At 43.8% G+C, this 18,223-nt stretch overlaps 1 protein-coding gene across 1 annotated transcript; it reads left to right on the plus strand.

Annotated features, from left to right (window-relative positions):
- Window positions 1-13: 13 nt before the first annotated feature.
- On the plus strand, window positions 14-2,131 carry LOC110488272 (ras-related and estrogen-regulated growth inhibitor-like protein). Its single transcript, XM_021560432.2, has 4 exons — window positions 14-184; window positions 397-450; window positions 568-644; window positions 816-2,131. Exons 1-4 carry the CDS (start codon window positions 115-117, stop codon window positions 1,230-1,232), a joined length of 618 nt encoding a protein of 205 aa, XP_021416107.1. The 5' UTR covers window positions 14-114; the 3' UTR covers window positions 1,233-2,131.
- Window positions 2,132-18,223: the final 16,092 nt, after the last annotated feature.

An 18,223-nucleotide genomic window follows, 5' to 3' on the forward strand; every position in this document is an offset into this window, starting at 1 on the left:
TCCCATATATTTTACATTTTGTGTATCCTCCACGTTGAGCAGACACGGAAAACGTTGCACTCTTTCAACAAATGGTTGTCTAACTAAATCCGCACACGCCACTACAACAGAACAATGGAAGGAAGTCAGCAAAAAGTGGAGGCTAATTTCTTACTACTTGGAGCTGAAAGCGTCGGTAAATCTGGTGAGATTAATTTTAATGAATCCTTGAAATGTTTTTGCACTTTTATTCATGACATTGACAGTCTTTGTGCACCATGAAGAGCATATATTTGTGATCATTGAAAGTAGACGAGTTATGGTGGCCGAATGCAACGTAGAATGTTTTTCCTTGTGTAGGGCTAATACATGTACTGATCAACATGTCTCATCAATTGCGCTATTTTCTGCCCTCAGCTCTCACGGTGCGGTTTCTCACTAGAAGGTTTATTGGCGAATACGGCGATATTGGTAAGTGCTGGTCTTTTGACTTCATCCATTGGTAATGATATAATTGCGTTCATATCAAAAGGTTACAGTCGATCAAACCAAGTGTATATAAATGGTCCGTTATTTTTGCCTTTACAGAATCCATCTACAGTCATACTGACAGAATAGACGGACGGGATATCTGTTTTAATATCTGGGACTCACTTTGCCCTCAGGTGAGGCAAAACATTGTATATCATTTGGGCTACATTATAATAACGTTATAATGGTAACAAAGACTTTGACTAGTGGACACTCCAACAGTCAGGGCATTATTGAGGTTTTCTATTAAACCATGAGGTTAAAGGGTTTACTAAAGGAATGTATTTTGTCTTCATGTGTTTTAGAATGATGAGGGCGCGGGACACATCAGCGACCGACAACTCCAGTGGGCGGACGGTTTCATCCTGGTTTACAGCATATGCGACCGTGCCAGCTTCAACGTGGTGCGGCAACAGGTGAAGCGCATCCGGCAAGCCAAAAGCAAATTCCCCGGCGCACCTCCCATCGTCATCGTAGGGAATAAACGCGACCTCCAGCATCGCCGCACCGTCTCCAGCGAGGAAGGACGCCTCCTCACTCTTTCCACAAACTGTGGCTTTTTCGAGATCTCTGCAGCGGAGACATACCACGGGGTACAGCTGGTATTTCACGAACTGCTCGACCTTATCCGAGAAGCGAGGGCGCTCAAGAAGGGGGCAGCTGGGATCAAAGGTATCGTGAGAAGCATGTCCGCCGTTTTCGGGAGGAAGAGAACTGAGTAGTTCCAATAGCCTAATATGAGAGACACTGAGATGATAGTTCTGCGTCTAAACGGTCCGGGACTTGTCCGTGCGTGAAGTGGTTCGCTACGTTTCCATATTGGAATAGGTCAGTGCGGCCTAACTGAATTCACGCTGCTTGGATTCTTACTCAAATGAGAAGATTGACAATCAAATCCTGTCGAACGGGCCGTTGGACAATCTACTTACTGCAAAATAAATACTCTTGAGGTCAGCTGGACTAAAGTAGCATTACATGCCCTTAAATGTCCAATATATTAGATTGCCGTACAATGAATTGCCAGCTGTAAAGCAAATGGTATCGTGTTTAAATGCCTGGAAGAAGTATTGTGGAAAACTTCTGTGCAATAGACAATTTCTTTTTCTTTACTAAACTGTATCAGTCTGCAGAATGTTCTAAGGGTCAGGCCAGCTTGGCCTTGTCATTGGCACAATCCTTTTTTGGACTGTTGACAATCTATGCAAGACAGATGAGAATGTGTAGCCGTTTCACTCATTACAATGGTCTGGTCATTAAACTTGCTGCCTCAGTTAGTATACATGTAGCTTTGCTGTGTTTCCATATGTTTCCACATATGCCAAGCTATTGGGGGACCAATTCTCTGTTCATCTTTAGGATGTTCAATAATGTCAATACCGTCTATTTGTGTACTGTACATTTGATGTGTTCTAAGAATGCAGAGGCCCACTTTACTTTTTCACAGGGTTGTTTAATGCACTGGACCAACGTCTTGTCTATTTCATTTAGTACTGATTCTATGAAAAAATTAATGGGAACTTTTCATGAATGATAACTGAAGTCATGTTTGTTATACAAGTCATTAGACTTTAAGTGAACAAAGTGTACACATTACAGATTTCCTAATAAAATGTCAAACAAATGCTTAAGTGCAATCTATATTCTTTTTAAGCTCGATTTGTCAAACCATGCTGGAGATACAAAAAAAAAAAAAAAGTTTTTAATTCACTTTAAGAGGGGAACATCTTCTCAACAATTCTAGCTAGAGGTAAAGATGAACCAAACCACATCAGATCATCTCAACTAAGGTTTCCAGGGTTATTTGGACAGAAATCCATTCAATTCCATTATGTGAAGGGTGAAACACATCAAACTTAATGCAAAACCATTTTGAAAACACAAACATTTTGACATTCCAAAAAGTTATCCTTTATTGTGCTCTCTCAAATCTCCACAAATCAGAAATTTGCTCCAATTCAGCTCCAAGATAGCTGAACTGAGATCTCCAAGCCTAATCCCATAGAATCCCTATGGCGAAAGTAGCCAATCTAACCCCCAAGCTCCCATCAATGTTGACTTTCTAACCAAGGTCAACTACAAGGGAAATGCAGTCAATCACCCTGAAGTCTGTGCACTTAAACTCTGCACTTCAAAGCCATTTCCTCCACTGCATTCGATTTCACTGACCAAATGAAACCAATAAAAACTAACATCCTCATTCACAACAAAAGAGGGGCGCTCGTGCCACCTCATTGCCCCCTTGTTTACTCACAGGTTCACTCACACACTTGACCTGGCAGGATCAAAGTGTGGGATACTGACTGCAGCGTGATGACCATTGTGGCCAAGCGTGGGAGTTTTCCAGTCATAACACCTGAGCATCACGTGGTGCCCCAACAGAAACCACATCTCAAGAGGCAGATTGGCTCAAAGAGGCTATGTGGGTTGCTTTGCTAATGCTGTGAGTTTGCACATACAAACATCCAGCAGAAAGGATATGTAAGCAAGGTCCTGATGAGCAGTTGATTAGTATAATCAGGTGTTAGTGTTTAGCAGGGCTGGAGCAGTAACCTGAAAACCCAGTAGTGCTCCAGGAGGAGGGTTCGCCACCCCTGTGGTGACAAGCAGTGGGGGACTCGATATTGACACAGCCCCCGGCGCTTCAGGCAGTCCCCACAGGTACTTCATCTTTATCAGTTACTGCTCAAAAGCTTTGTTTAAACCTGGTCCTGTGTCCGGATCTTGTCCACATTCTGATTGTGCATGGTGTTAAAATGGGACTTTTATATGTCCACTGTATACTCATTGTGACCAGATTTCCGGGTACATCCCTCGATGCAAATGATTTGACAGATATTCTTTAAAAATATATAGATTTATTTACTTTAAGAAATATTGGTGCCATAAGTCAATGGTGCCAGCTGTCAATTATTTTAGAATGTGGGATAATGATCATTTAAATGGTTTTACTTTCCAGATCCGCCTACATATCCAGTGACAATGCGTGCCTGACTACCTCCGGAGGTGGGCATGAAGATCTGATCACATTCATTCGTCTACACCCGTCTTAAAATTTGGACTCAATCAGAATGTGGATCAGGATTAAGGATGCATGTTTCTACCAGGTGTAAACGGGGCTAAAGAAGCAAAACGTCCATGCCCACCTTCCATAACACACAGAGCCTCTCATGCTTCTCGTCTTTATCACCGCTGGTTGCCACAGGTTTACAGCGTATCGCTGCCTGTCTGTCCCCTGCCAAGAGGCCTATTCTTCACTGACAATCCTTGTTCAGGTCCCACTCCTCAGGCGTAACCACCCTGGGATCACTGGGTCTCCTCCAGGCTCTCCTTTAACCTTTCCAATAAATGTATTTAAAAGAGAGAAGGAAGGGCGACTCTCAACTGTCTAAAGGAGCTTCCTTCTCTCCTTGTGGACACACAATAATGCTGTATGAAAATACTATAGATACACTATATATACAAAAGTATGTGGATGCTATTTCAGCCTCGCCCGTTGCTTAAAGGTGTATAAAATCGAGCACACAGCCATGCAATCTCCACAGATAAACATTGGCAGTAGAATGGACTTACTGAAGACCTCAGTGAATTTCAAAGCGGCACCGTCATAGGATGCCACCTTATACAACAAATCAGTTTGTCGAATTTCTGCCCTGCTAGAGTTGCCCCGGTCAACTGTAAGTGCTGTTATTGTGAAGTGGAAACTTTTAGGAGCAACAACAGCTCAGCCGCGAAGTGGTAGACTACACAAGCTCACAGAACGGGACCTCCGAGTGCTGAATCACGTAGCACATAAAAATCCTCTGTCCTCATTTGCAAAACTCACTACCGAGTTCCAAACTGCATCTGGAAGCAGCGTAAACATAATTAACTGTTAGTTGAGAGCTTCATGAAATGGGTTTCAATGGCTGAGCAGCCGCACACAAGCCTAAGATCACCATGCGCAATGCCAAGCGTCAGCTGGAGTAGTGTATAGCCCCTATTGGACTCTGGAGCGGTGGAAACGCGCTCTCTCGAGTGATGAATCACGCTTCACCATCTGGCAGTCCGACGGACAAATCTGGGTTTGGTGGATGCCAGTAGAACTCAACCTGCCCGAATGCAAGTGTCAACTGTAAAGTTTGGTGGATGAGGAATAATTGTCTGGGGCTGTTTTTCATGGTTCGGGCTAGGCCCCTTAGTTCCAGTGAAAGAAAATCTTAACTCTACAGCAAACAATAACATTCTAGATGATTCTGTGCTTCCAACTTTGTGGCAACAGTTTGGGAAAGGCCCTTTGCTGTTTCAGCATGACAATGCCCCAGTGGACAAAGCGAGGTCTATACAGAAATGGTTTGTCGAGATCGGTGTGGAAGAACTTTACTGGCCTGCACAGAGCCTTGACCTCAACTCAATCGAATACCTTTGTGATGAATTGTAACACCGACTGCGAGCGAGGCCTAATCGCCCAACATCAGTGCCTGACCTCACTAATGCTCTTGTGGCTGAATGGAAGCAAGTCCCTGCAGCAATGTTCCAACATTTAGTAGAAAGCCTTCCCTGAAGAGTGGAGGCTGTTATAGCAGCAAAGGGGGGACCAACTCTATATTAATGCCAATGATTTTGGTATGAGATGTTCGACGAGCAGTTGTCCACATACCGTACATGACCAAAAGTATCATACACATCTCAACCATATCCCATGCAAATAATACTGTAATACATTACGAATGCATGTCAATGGAGATAAGGATTAACTACAAGGATACTTCACCCAAATTACAAAAAGGCATATTGGTTTCCTTACCCTGTAAAAAGTCTATGGACAAGGTATGACAGCAATCCATGCATTGGTTTAGTTTCCCTGGCACAAATACTTTTGCATTTGTGGCACGAATCCCATTCAAGTCATGTGACTGATGTTAGCGTGTGACCGATATTAGGATTGCAGTCATATGTTGTCCATAGACTCTTACAGGGTAAGGAAACCAATGTGTCATTTTGTAACTATCCCAGGAGGGAGGACCACACTTGTATAATGCACGTCATATACAGTACACTAAGTTTACCAAACAGTAGGAACACCTTCTTGATACACACGGGAAACTGTTCAGTGTGAGAAACTCAGCAGCGTTGCTGTACTTGCCAAACGGGTGCAGCTTGCACCTACTACCATACCCCTTGTAAAGGCACCTAAATATTTTGTCGCCCATTCACCCTCTGAATGGCACACATACACAATCCATGTCTCAATTGTCTCAAGGCTTAAAAATCCTTCTTTAACCTGTCTCCTCCCCTTCATCTACATGGATTAAAGTGGATTTAACAAGCGACATCGATAAAGGATCATAGCTTTCACCTGGTCAGTCTATGTCATGGAAAGAGCAGGTGGACTTGTATTTCTGCAACCTACACCAGGGTTATAGTGGGCGTCTCTCGCCTGAACAAATAGGTCGGTATGTAGAAGGAAGTACTATGAGTATGTCATACTGCATACAGTATGTAGCTACCACAGCTTCTGCCATCCCATTAACATTGTCCATGGAGACCAACAGTAATTTTTATTTGAACATTTATTTAACTAGGCAAGTCAGTCAAGAACAAATTCTTATTTTCAATGACGGTCTAGGAACAGTGGGTTAACTGCCTTGTTCAAGGGCAGAATGACAGATTTCTACCTTGTCAGCTCGGGGATTCGATCTTGCAACCTTTCGGGTTACTAGTACAACGCAAGTGCAACGCTCTAACCACCTGGCTACCTGCCATGATTCGGGGACTATACAGCTCTGGCAGGGTGGGATTTCCTTTTTTATTATTTGTATTATTATTTTACCGAGGCGTTTGCCTGTCGCATACAAACGTGATAATACTTACATGTACAGTACATCCATACAGTATGTGAGGTCATGTAGCTGGGGGGAGGTTGGTAGGGCAAATGTGGCTATTGGGTTAGGGGGTCTGAGCCGATGCTCAAATTACGTTTTGTGAGGAATATTAGTTTAGAGCATTGTCTCCTGTTTGGAAATCCACTCCGTGACAACCCCCCCCCCCCCCCCCCGGACACGTGACGCAAGCAACAACAAATATTTGTCTCTTCAGTGCTTCAATCAGTACTAATGAATATGAACGTAGAGGCTCATGGCAACAACAACACCATCGTTGACACTTATCTGTAATGAGTGGGAGGGATCGTGTCGGTTGGAGTACAGGTTGGTGTGCCACACAGAGTGAGAGCTGCCACGATGTCATCGTTGTGGGCCGGAATGGAAAAGGGAAACTCAGTGTCCATGGCAACCAGGGCCGTCACTGTTGCCGACGGTCTCTCGCCCACGCAAACGCGCCCACGCCATCGAGAAAGCAAGCACCGCCGGGAAGATCCCACAGAATGAACTCTACTTCCGATCAACAGTGGGGGTTGGGAGGTTAGGGGCACGTTGGCGAGAGAGAGTGGGCGTCTTTTTATCTGAAAGACAGCGAGGATTCTCCGGAAGCTCCGGTGGTTTGACCTGTGCCAACGAACAAGGAGCACAGAAACACACCTCACAGCTTCTTTCAGGCACGTCGTTAACACACACAGACACACAGAGGAACCCCCACCCCCCACACACGGCCTCCTCTCAGTCAATGACGCTGGCACACAAGGCCGGAGAGACCAGTTTGTCTGTAGTAGACATGGCTTTTCATTCACAGACAGGATGTGGAGTACAAGCTGCCTGAGTCATGCAAGTGTCCAGGACCAGCCAGAGGCTTACATCCCCAGCTACTGGGGGGTGGAGGAGGGCGAGGGGTCTTGGATATGTCTGGGATTGAGGGGCAGCAGATGTTCACATTGCCAGTAGACCTCCGGTTGTATGGAGAGAAAGTGGGATTTAGAGAGCACAGAAATTTGATTACTGGCTGTTATCTAATAAGGCCCTAGGGAAGAGGAGGCTAACACAGAAGATATTGGCCCGTCTTGACCATCACCGGTGACCCTGGAGAGAGAGTGAGTGTGTAAGTGTGTGGGTTTAATAATAATTTAGGAAAACCTAAATTATTGTTTCTTATTGGACCAGCCCAGGTAGTCCCTCCCAGTTTCATTTTCGCTTGTTCCCATTGGTGCCCAATGAACATGACCCAGGCCAACTGCATTGTGCAACTGGGACCAATCAATAACGACCAGACAGCAGGCAGGCATCAACAACATGGATGACATCTATGTCAGTACCATTGGACACGTAGTAAAACAGAGCAATGTCCAGTCATGCCCCTCACATGTCAATGGGTGAAATCCATTTAGAAAGTTCTTGCAATCCCACAAAATGAACCGTTTTAGGGATGCATAAGAATGGCCATCCACACTCTGAACTTCTACCCAGCCAGCCGAGGAAGACGGCTTCCTTCCAAAGGAGATTTTCCTTCCCACTGGGCACAGATGTCAATTCAACGTCAATTCCACAATGGTTTAACGTAATTTAATTGAAATGTGTAAACAACGTTGATTCAACCATAGTGTGCCCAGTGGGTTGCCACTGCTTGGTCGTTGGTGCTTTAAGTCTGGGTTGTTGTTTTAAACATGTAACAAATGTGTTTGCATACAGTGCTATAGAGATGGGTGGGGTGTTTACCAACAAAACCAATGTGTGCACAACTACGAGGCTAAAACAGACAAGGTTGGCTTACAAGGATTATTCACAACATGTACTGTAAGCTATATTTCATCTTCAAATGTTTATTGAAAGCGTACTTTTGCCCAATAAGCACTTGTTGTCTCTCAAATACATGGTTACAGTTGTTGGTTTGCTAGCTAGCTAATTTTTAGCCATTTTAGCATAGATGTGACAACAGTCAAACACCTCAAAACAAGCGATGGTAGCAAGAACAAGATGAAACTATCTGAAACAAGCCATCTACCACACAGCCTTTTACCTCTGAGTTGTGCATGTAGTATTGTGGTGACCTTGCCAACCCTGCTGTCTATATTAATAGACAATACAGATTGATTGATCGATATGTACGAGCTGTTTGGTAACTTGTGTCCCTAAACCTTGGTCAGTTAGTATCCCTTTAATAGACAGGCCAAATTCCCACTATTTTACCATGCGTGCTTCTTTATACGGCAGGGTAGCCTAGTGGTTAGAGCATTGGGCTGGTAACTGGAAGGTTGCAAGTTCAAATCCCCGAGCTGACAAGGTACAAATCTGTCGTTCTGCCCCTGAACAGGCAGTTAACCCACTGTTCCTAGGCCGTCATTGAAAATAAGAATTTGTTCTTGCCTGGTAAAAAATAAAATACCTGCTTTGTTGTATATCTGAAAGGGGTAGGGCTAAAGACCTATTCATGATTCCTGCATTTTCACAGACCCTGTAACCAAAATACAGGAATCAGATTTGTGTGAATGGTACTCTGCTTTTCATACAGGTAAAGCCATTCACACTTCCATTGTTTAACACCTCCCTAATTTGAAATGCAAACACCCCCCAACCCAGCCCCTCCCAATTTGCAAGTTACTTACTGATTTGTATAAAAGGGGTACACTTGCAAGAAAGTGGTAAATAAGGGTCTGTTTGAATGGGGGTCACATAAACATTGTGTTTTGTTTTTTTTGTCTTGGTAATATACCACATCTACAGTCTGAAATGGGTATCTGAGATCGCTTTCCCCTGTAATGACAAAAGGAAACTCTGAAAAGGAATGACAACAGGATGCTGACTAAGCATATTTGCAGCACAAGTGGAAGGTACACGCACGCACGCACGCACGCACGCACGCACGCACGCACGCACGCACACACACACACACACACACACACACACACACACACACACACACACACACACACACACACACACACACACACACACACACACACACACACACACACACACACACACACACACACACACACACACACACACACACACACACACACACACACACACACACTGTAGAGTAAACGGATCACTCCAAACACTCTCTCCCGGTGTACCTGAGGGCCTCTCTCCAGACACAGATTGTAGTGCCCCTCCAAATAAGATTAGTCTATAGAGACCCTGCCTCTCTCTCTCTCAAAACTCCCAAGGTGTGGAAGACGGTGAAGTAGAAGACAGGATATTAATGATTAGGTTCCTATTGGTCTGTCTCTGATGCACGGAGAAGATGAACTACCTGTGTCAGTGTGTCCTTGCCATGTGTCTTAATGTGTGTGTGCGTGCGTGTGTGTGTGTGAAAGAGAGAGGTCCATTGAGAGGGAGTGTATCTGTAACTATGAGTCTATTATTTGACTTCCTCCTCCCTGTTCAAACACACCTTATCTCCACTCCCATGGTTTTTACAGGACTTGACCTCTCACATTTAGGGATTGGCTCCTTGAAAGGTATTTGTTGGGTAAGTGTCTGACTCCTGAGATATAATCAGGACACCTCAGTTACTATTGAGCTACCTGATCTGCAACTGGGCCAGGGGAGGCTGGTGGGAGGCGCTATAGGAGGACATGCTCCTTGTAATGGCTGGAATGAAATGAATGGAACGGAGTCAAACGTGGTTTCCATATGTTTGATGTGTGTTTGATACCATTCCATTACTTCCATTCTAGTCTTTACAACGAACCCATCCTCCTATAGCTCCCCCCACCAGCCTCCTCTGTTCTGGGATGACCCTTGACCTGTGACCTACACAGGAACTTTGTTACATGTAGCCTGAGTCAACCAGGGGACAGTGTACATTGTATGATACTAACTCTATTGACTAGCTGAGGGCAGGTGACAGTACCAAAATGTCAGATGTCATAATTTCAGAAAATGTTCTGTCCCTATCAAATGCTAAAGAAGTCTCGTGTTGGAGGCTGGTCTAGTGGTAGTGCTGCATTTGACAAATAAATAAGTAAACAAGGATCCATTGGATTGCCGGTCATATAGGCCATCATTTCTAAATGTGCATTTCAGCAGCGTGTAGTGTAGCTCTGTATACGTAACCGCAGCGCAGTTATTTTTGAAACTTCTGTCAAGCGGGAGTGATTTTTATTGTTAAAGCAAAGCTGAATGTGTAAAACCCATAATCGTAAGTAAGTGGTTTCAGGTAGCAAGCATCTGCATTATCTGGTAAGAGTGGCCTTCAAGTTTGCTGATCTCACTTTCTTCAATGAAGGAGCGCACTCCAGTGAAAACTCTGAACCCAAACCCCAGACTACATCTTGGCATCCATTGTGCCTATGTCAAGATGTCGACTGTCAAAATGTACATTTGTACTCCGCAAACCGCCATTTTACATGCATTCTTTTATGCTGTGAATACAGATTATTGAGTGTTAGAATGTCCATTTCAGCAGTAAGGTGCCTTGTTTCAGTGCTCCCTGGCTGAGATATTAGAAAGCTCTTCTGTTTGGTAGACGATGACTCAGCCCAATAGCATTCCTCCCATGGAGAGTGGTGGACCCCAAGCAGAGTCAGCTAATCATTAAACTCCATATTAAATACCCTGGAATGTGCTTGGTACCACTCGCACCCTGCCAAAAGCTCCATGCACTACTCAGCGAGAAACAAACAAATGTAACTACTGTATGTACGTTCTCGCTGGAAGGATATGCAGGCCCAAAAAACAAGCACTTTGTAGACAGATCTGTACATGTTTACTGCCATAGTCCGTTAAGTACGAACATTCAGAGCACACGGGAAGGCAGAGATGTACTGTACCTACGAAACCTATAAAAGTCTTATTTGAGTACTACTGCTGAATACAGGTGTCTTTTTTTACATACTCCCCCCCCCCCCCCCCCCCCCCCCCCCCTGTTAGAGAAGACAAGAGAGATTGCAGGATTTATTGTGCACACTTCCCACATACTTCCACCTATACAGTACAACACACACACACACACACACACACATTGGACAGGGGAAAGAAACCACCTGTCACAATATACACACATTGATTTGCAAGTACACACACACACACACACACACACACACACACACACACACACACACACACACACACACACACACACACACACACACACACACACACACACACACACACACACACACACACACACACACACACACACACACAAACTCATTGACAGTAGCTGTGTTCGAATACCCATAATAACATACTGTATACTACATACTTAATGGGTATATACTACATACTATATAATATTAGTTCATTTAAGTATACTGTAAACGACCGGTATCCTTTCAGTTGAGTGCACTAGTGCTTCGCCTGTCTACTAGAAATTGATGCTGTTGCTATGCAACTTCTTGCTAGCTTGTTAGCATAACAAATTACTAGCTAGACATCTTACGACTTCATTAACAATGTCCATCGAGAGCGCACAACGACTATACCACTTAGCTAAGCTAAGAATGACGTGAATAATCAAGTCAATGAATGGTGGGTAGTTAGTTAAATAGCATATAGTTAATATACTGGCAAGTTCGATTCATTAATAGCCAACTAACGTTAGGTAGCTAGCTAACATACCGGTACATACAAGCAACTGGTGTAATGATATGCAATGTGGCTAGCGTAGCTAACAAATTGTCAGCCAACATAACGTATAACGTAACTTATTTGAAAAGTCATTACTTTATTACTTTGCTCAACATTTTCTTAACATTTGTCAAAATTAGCTAAAGCGATGAATTTGTATCTGCTCTCTGATATTTTCTGCCATTTTCCTCAAATCTGAAAATTCTGTGAAGCCACGCCCATTTTCTGAAGAATTGCAGTATGGGCCCTAAAAGCACAAATAGTGTCCACTGCTTGTATACTTGTATTTTGGCGAAAGTAGTGCGACTTTTCGCATACTAACTATATCCACACTCAATTTACAACACAAATAGTGGGTTAGTGCGGTCAGTATGAGTATTCGAACACAGCTAGTGTCTTATTGGCATGTGAGTATGTGTTACGGCTCTGTTTAGTCCTTTCTCTTTATTCCCTCATGTGTGCTTTATTTTGAATGTATTAACCTACAGGTGCTTTAAATATTTATTCTATTGTGTGCTGAGTTTTGGTACATGTCTTATTTACTTATTTTGAGGGACTTCCTTTACTTTGAATTGGTTAACCTTCAATTTGAGTGTTTGTAACAGAATGGTGCCGGAGGAGATGGCTGCCGTTTTACGGACTCCTAACCAATTGTGCTTTTGTGTGTAGTTTTTCGCGTTATTTCTAACCTATTTTGTAAATAATGTTTCTGCCACCGTCTCTTCTGACCGAAAAGAGATTCTAGATATCAGGATAGCGATTACTCACCTCGTACTGGAGGTGACGAGTCGGATGCAAAGGATTTACTTCAGACACCCGACAAGGCCCAAATCCCTGTGATTCGCATGAGATGGAGACGGAGATATCAGGGACGTAGGTCGGAGTGCCTTGTAAGGATCCGACGGTGAGTGGGTAATCTGTCTCTACCATCAGTCCTATTAGCCAACGTACAATCATTGGATAAAAAAAATGTTGAGCTACGTTCACGAATATCCTACCAAGAGTGCATTAAAAACTGTAATATCTTATGTTTCACCGAGTCGTGGCTGAACGACGACTGAATAACATACAGCTGGTGGGGTTTACACTGCATTGGCAAGATAGAACAGCCGCCTCTGGTAAGACAAGGGGTGGCGGTCTGTGTATATTTGTAAACTCGCCTGAGGTAGAGTATCTCACGATAAGCTGTAGATCCCACTATTTACCAAGAGATTTTCATCTATACTTTTCATAGCTGTCTATTTACCACCACAAACCGATGCTGGTACCAAGACCACACTCAATGAGCTGTATAAGGCCATAAGCAAACAGGAAAATGCTCATCCAGAGGCGCACTCCTAGTGGCCAGGGAATTTAATGCAGGGAAACTTAAATCCGTTTTACCTCATTTTTACTAGCATGTTAAATGTGCAACCAGAGAACCACCGTTACTCCACACACATAATCGCATATAAAGCTCTCCCTTGCCCTCCATTTGGAAACTCTGACCACAATTATATCCTCCTAATTCATGCATACAAGCAAAAACTAAAGCAGGAAGCACCAGTTACTCGGTCAATAAAGAAGTGGTCAGATGACGCAGATGCTAAGCTACAGGACTGTTTTGCTAGCACAGACTGGAATATGTTCAGAGATTCTTCCAATGGCATTGAGGAGTACACCACATCAGTCACTGGCTTCATCAAAAAGTGCATCAATGACATCGTCCCCACAGTGATGGTACATACATACCCAAACCAGAAGCCATGGATTACAGGCAACAGCCGCACTGAGTTAAAGGGTAGACCTGCCCCTTTCAAGGAGCGGGACTCTAACATGGACACCTATAAGAAATCCCGCTGTGCAACTCCGACGAACCATCAAACAGGCAAGGTGTCAATGCAGGACTAAGATTAAATCATTCTTGGTGTCCACATCACCAACGAACCAACAAGGCCCAAATACACCAAGACAGTTGTGAAGAGGGCACAACAAAACCTATTCCCTATCAAGAGACTGAAAAGATTTGGCATGGGTCCTCAGATCTTCAATAGGTTCTACAGCTGCACCATCGAGAACATCCTAACTGGTTGCATCACTGACTGGTATGGCAACTGCTTGGCCCCCGACCGCAAGGCACTACAGAGGGTAGTGCGTACAGCCCAGTACATCACCGGGGCCAAGCTTCCTGCCACCCAGGACCTCTATACCAGGTGATGTCAGAGAAAGGCCTTAAAAATTGTCAAAGACTCCAGCCAACCGACTCATAGACTGTTCTCTCTGGCTACCCAGACTATTTGCATTCTCTTTTTGCTACTCTGTTTATTATCCATGCATAGTCACTTTAACTCTACCTACATGTACATCTTACCTCAATTACCTTGATTAACCTGTGTTATAGGTAGCCTCGCTACTGTTATTTTACTGTTGCTCTTTAATTATTTGTTATTTTTCTTTTTACTTAACACATTTTTTTAAACTGCATTGTTGGTTAAGGTCTTGTAAGTAAGCATTTCACTATAAGGTTGTATTGTTGTATTTGGCTCATGTGACAAATGAGTGTGTTAATTAGGGACCATAGCCACGCCACCCACACCTGAGGAGCATTGGGCTCCCTGCACAAAGGTAGCTCTCAGACATTGTTCAGGTGATTCAAGCCAGCAATGGTAGAGGATACAGTGCCTTCGGAAAGTATTCAGACCCCTTGAATTTTTCCACATTTTGTTAGGATACAGACTTATTCTAAAATTGATTAAATTGTTTTTTTCACAAACAATCTACATACAATACCCAATAATGACAAAGACAAAAAACGTTTTTTGTAATTTTTGGAATATCACATGTACATTAGTTTTCAGCCATTACTCAGTACTTTTTTGAAGAACCTTGGCAGCAATTACAGCCTTGAGTTTTCTTGGGTAGGACGCTACAAGCTTGGCACATCTGTGTTTGGGGAGTTTCTCCCATTCTTCTCTGCAGTATCTGCATAAGATACTCCTTTTAGATGGTTGTCCTTCTGGAAGGTTCTCCCATCTCCACAGAGGAACTCTAGAGTTCTGTCAGAGTGACCATCAGGTCCTTGGTCACCTCCCTGACCAAATCTGTGCCTCGACACAATCCTGTCTCGGAACCTTACGGACATTTCCTTTGACCTTGTTCCTTGGTTTTTGCTCTGTCATCTGTAGGACTGTCACGGATCCCTCTGGAACTTTCATTGCGCACACCTGGCCCCTATTCCCATTGATTAGTACTTGTAAAAGTGTGCCCTTTGGTTTCCATTGGGTGGTCCATTGGTGCGTGTGAGTACCTGTGCTGTGTGTTTTTGCTTTCGTTCCCTTATGGATTGCGCAGATTATTATGGGTCTCGTCCCGTGCGTTATTCATTGTGCGCATGTGTTATTTATTCAAGGTACTCCTCGCTCTTTTGTTTGGGTTTCAACCCTGTGTTTTTGTATAGTGTTTGTTTGGTCTTTGTCCCTGTGCCTTTACACGGCACACAGTAATTTGGGTACAAAACCCCTATTACGCATTCCTTCGTCTGTCTCCCGAATCATTCCTACCAACATGACAGGGACCTTATATAGACAGGTCTGTACTTTTCCAAATCATGTCCAATTCATTGAATTTACCACAGGTGGACTCCAATCAAGTTGTAGAATCATCTCAAGGATGATCAATGGAAACAGGATGCACCTGAGCTCAATTTTGAGTCTTATAGCAAAGGGTCTGAATACTTATGTAAAGAAGCAGTTTCTGTTTGTATTTTTTTCATACATTTGCAAAAATTCTAAAAACCAGTTTTTGCTTTGTCATTATTGGTTATTGCATATAGATTGCTGAGGATTTTGATTAATTTCATCCATTTTAGAATAAGGCTGTAGCGTAACAAAATGTGGAAAAAGTAAAGGGGTCTGAATACTTTCCGAGGCACTGTAGGTGCCACAGGCTGTGTTCAGCCACACGCACACAATCTCTCTCTATCGACCGACCGGCGTCTGGGGAGAGTGGACCAGATGAGTGTGACCCTGCTCGGGAAGAGTCGAACGGAACAATCCTGCTTTGGGATGAAGAACCGAACGACGTGTGAGTGAGTACCAATGGTTTCCAGTGTGATGACGTTACTGATGAGGCTTTCTCCGCCCTCAAGACGTGGCCTGCTATGACGAGACTGCCGAGGCCACGACTACCACATCGGAAACCCATGAGGTGAGATGCTAAACGACTATGGACTCTAGCGTGTATGTCGTGGGAGTGTGCTGTCCTTGTGTTTTGTTCTGTGTGGCTTTTATTCTGTAACCCTCTTTTAATACAGACTCTCGAGACTGACCGTCTGCCTCATGCCGGCTTGAAAGAACCTTGCCTCACATAGTGTTTGTCACATGCGTCGTGAACAACGAGTCTAGACTAACTGTGAAATGCTTACATATGGGCCTTACCCAACAACGCAGAGAATAATAAATACAAAATGTAAATACACAAATAAATACACAAAGCTTGGCTGTATACATGGGGTACCGAGTTGATGTGCAGGAATATGTGGTAATTAAGGTAGATATGTACATACAGGTAGGGGTTAAGTAGGCAACAGGATAGATAAACAGTAGCAGCAGTGTATGGGATGAGTCAAAGATGGTGCAAAAAGGGTCCATGCAGATAACCAAATCGCTACCCAGACTAACTATTTACCAGTCTTGTGGCTTGGGGGTAGAAACTGATCAGGGTTCTGTTAATTCCAGACTTGGTGCATCGGTACCTCTTGCCGTGCGGTATCAGAGAGAACAGTATGACTAGGGTGGCTGGAGCCTTTGACCATTTTTAGGGCCTTCCTCTGACACCGCCTTGTATAGAGGTCCTGGATGGCCAGGAGCTCAGCCCCAGCGATGTTCTAGGCTGTATGCACTACCCTCTGGAATGTGCCTCCTTCACAACTGTTGGTGTGTGTGTGGACCACGTTAATTCCTTAGTGATGTGGACACCGAGGAACTTCAAGCTCTCAACCCACTCCACTACAGCCCCATCGATGTGGATGGGGGAGGCTGTTACCTGTAGTCCACCATCAGCTCCTTTGTTTTGCTAATGTTGAGAGAGAGAGGTTGCTATCCTGGCACCACACTGCCAGGTCACTGACCTCCCTATAGGCTGTCTCATCGTCGTCCGTGATCAGGCCTACCACCGTCATGTCTTCAGCAAACTTAATGATGTTGGAGGGGAGAACAGTCAATCCGTTGATCACTCTATAGTTAAACCATTCACAACAAGCATGGCTACGCCCACCATAGAGGCATTTACCATACTGAAATGTCACATTTACACTTTGAACCTTAAGTTTAAACACACACACACAAAGGGCAGAGTTAGTTGGTTGAGCGCATTTAAAGAGAAAGGTCAAAGTCATCCCCCATCCCCAACTTGTCAGACAAACCCACCCTCCTCTTAACCCCCTGCGGAGTGTGGCCTCTAATGCATGACTTGCTCTCTCCCACTATCTCTCTCTTTATTAGTCCAAAACAGGTCATAAAGGGGGTTTAAAAAAAGGGGTAAATTACTGTAAATTACTGCACGGTAAATTACTGTGTTATGGTGGAACTTAAGTCTGTCTTACAATATCTTCTTGTTTTAAAACAACCCTTTCGGACATGATAGGAACAGCTGGGAACTTGCGTGTTGTGAAAAGTTCTACGTGAACTGCCTCGTAATATGGAAGGGGATTCAACCATTTGGATTCAAAAATGTTAACATTTTTTGTACATTTATGTTCTTGGCTCAAGGTAAACACAAATTCCATCAGTTGGTTACAGAATTTAACTGCATACGATTTGTTAAGTTTTCCTGTTTTATCACTATGGAGGGCCAGTTAAACGAGGAACAACCTATTAAACGAGGGATAAAATAAAACATTTAGTCATGCACATTCCATCCATTCCCCTTCCTGTTGCGCAATACTGAGTGACAAAATTCTCATCACTCCTTTTCGATATAAAGAAGGTATAGCAGACTACGTGCTTCAGCGGTTCTGCTCAGTTGAGACTTTGCTCCCCTGCCTTAGCTAGTAGAGGCTGTCGAAAGAAGCGGACCAAGGTGCAGCGTGGTGAGCGTCCATATTGCTTTTATTTAGGATGACGCCGAAAAAAAACAATACAAAACAACCGTGAAGCTTAAGGGCTATGTGCCACAAACAAAGTTAACTACCCACAAAGACAGGTGGGAAAAGGACTGCCTAAGTATGGTTCCCAATCAGAGACAACGATAGACAAGCTGTTCCTGATTGAGAACCATACCCGGCCAAAACA

Source organism: Oncorhynchus mykiss, chromosome 32 (assembly GCF_013265735.2).
Source record: "Oncorhynchus mykiss isolate Arlee chromosome 32, USDA_OmykA_1.1, whole genome shotgun sequence".
Taxonomy (NCBI): domain Eukaryota; kingdom Metazoa; phylum Chordata; class Actinopteri; order Salmoniformes; family Salmonidae; genus Oncorhynchus; species Oncorhynchus mykiss.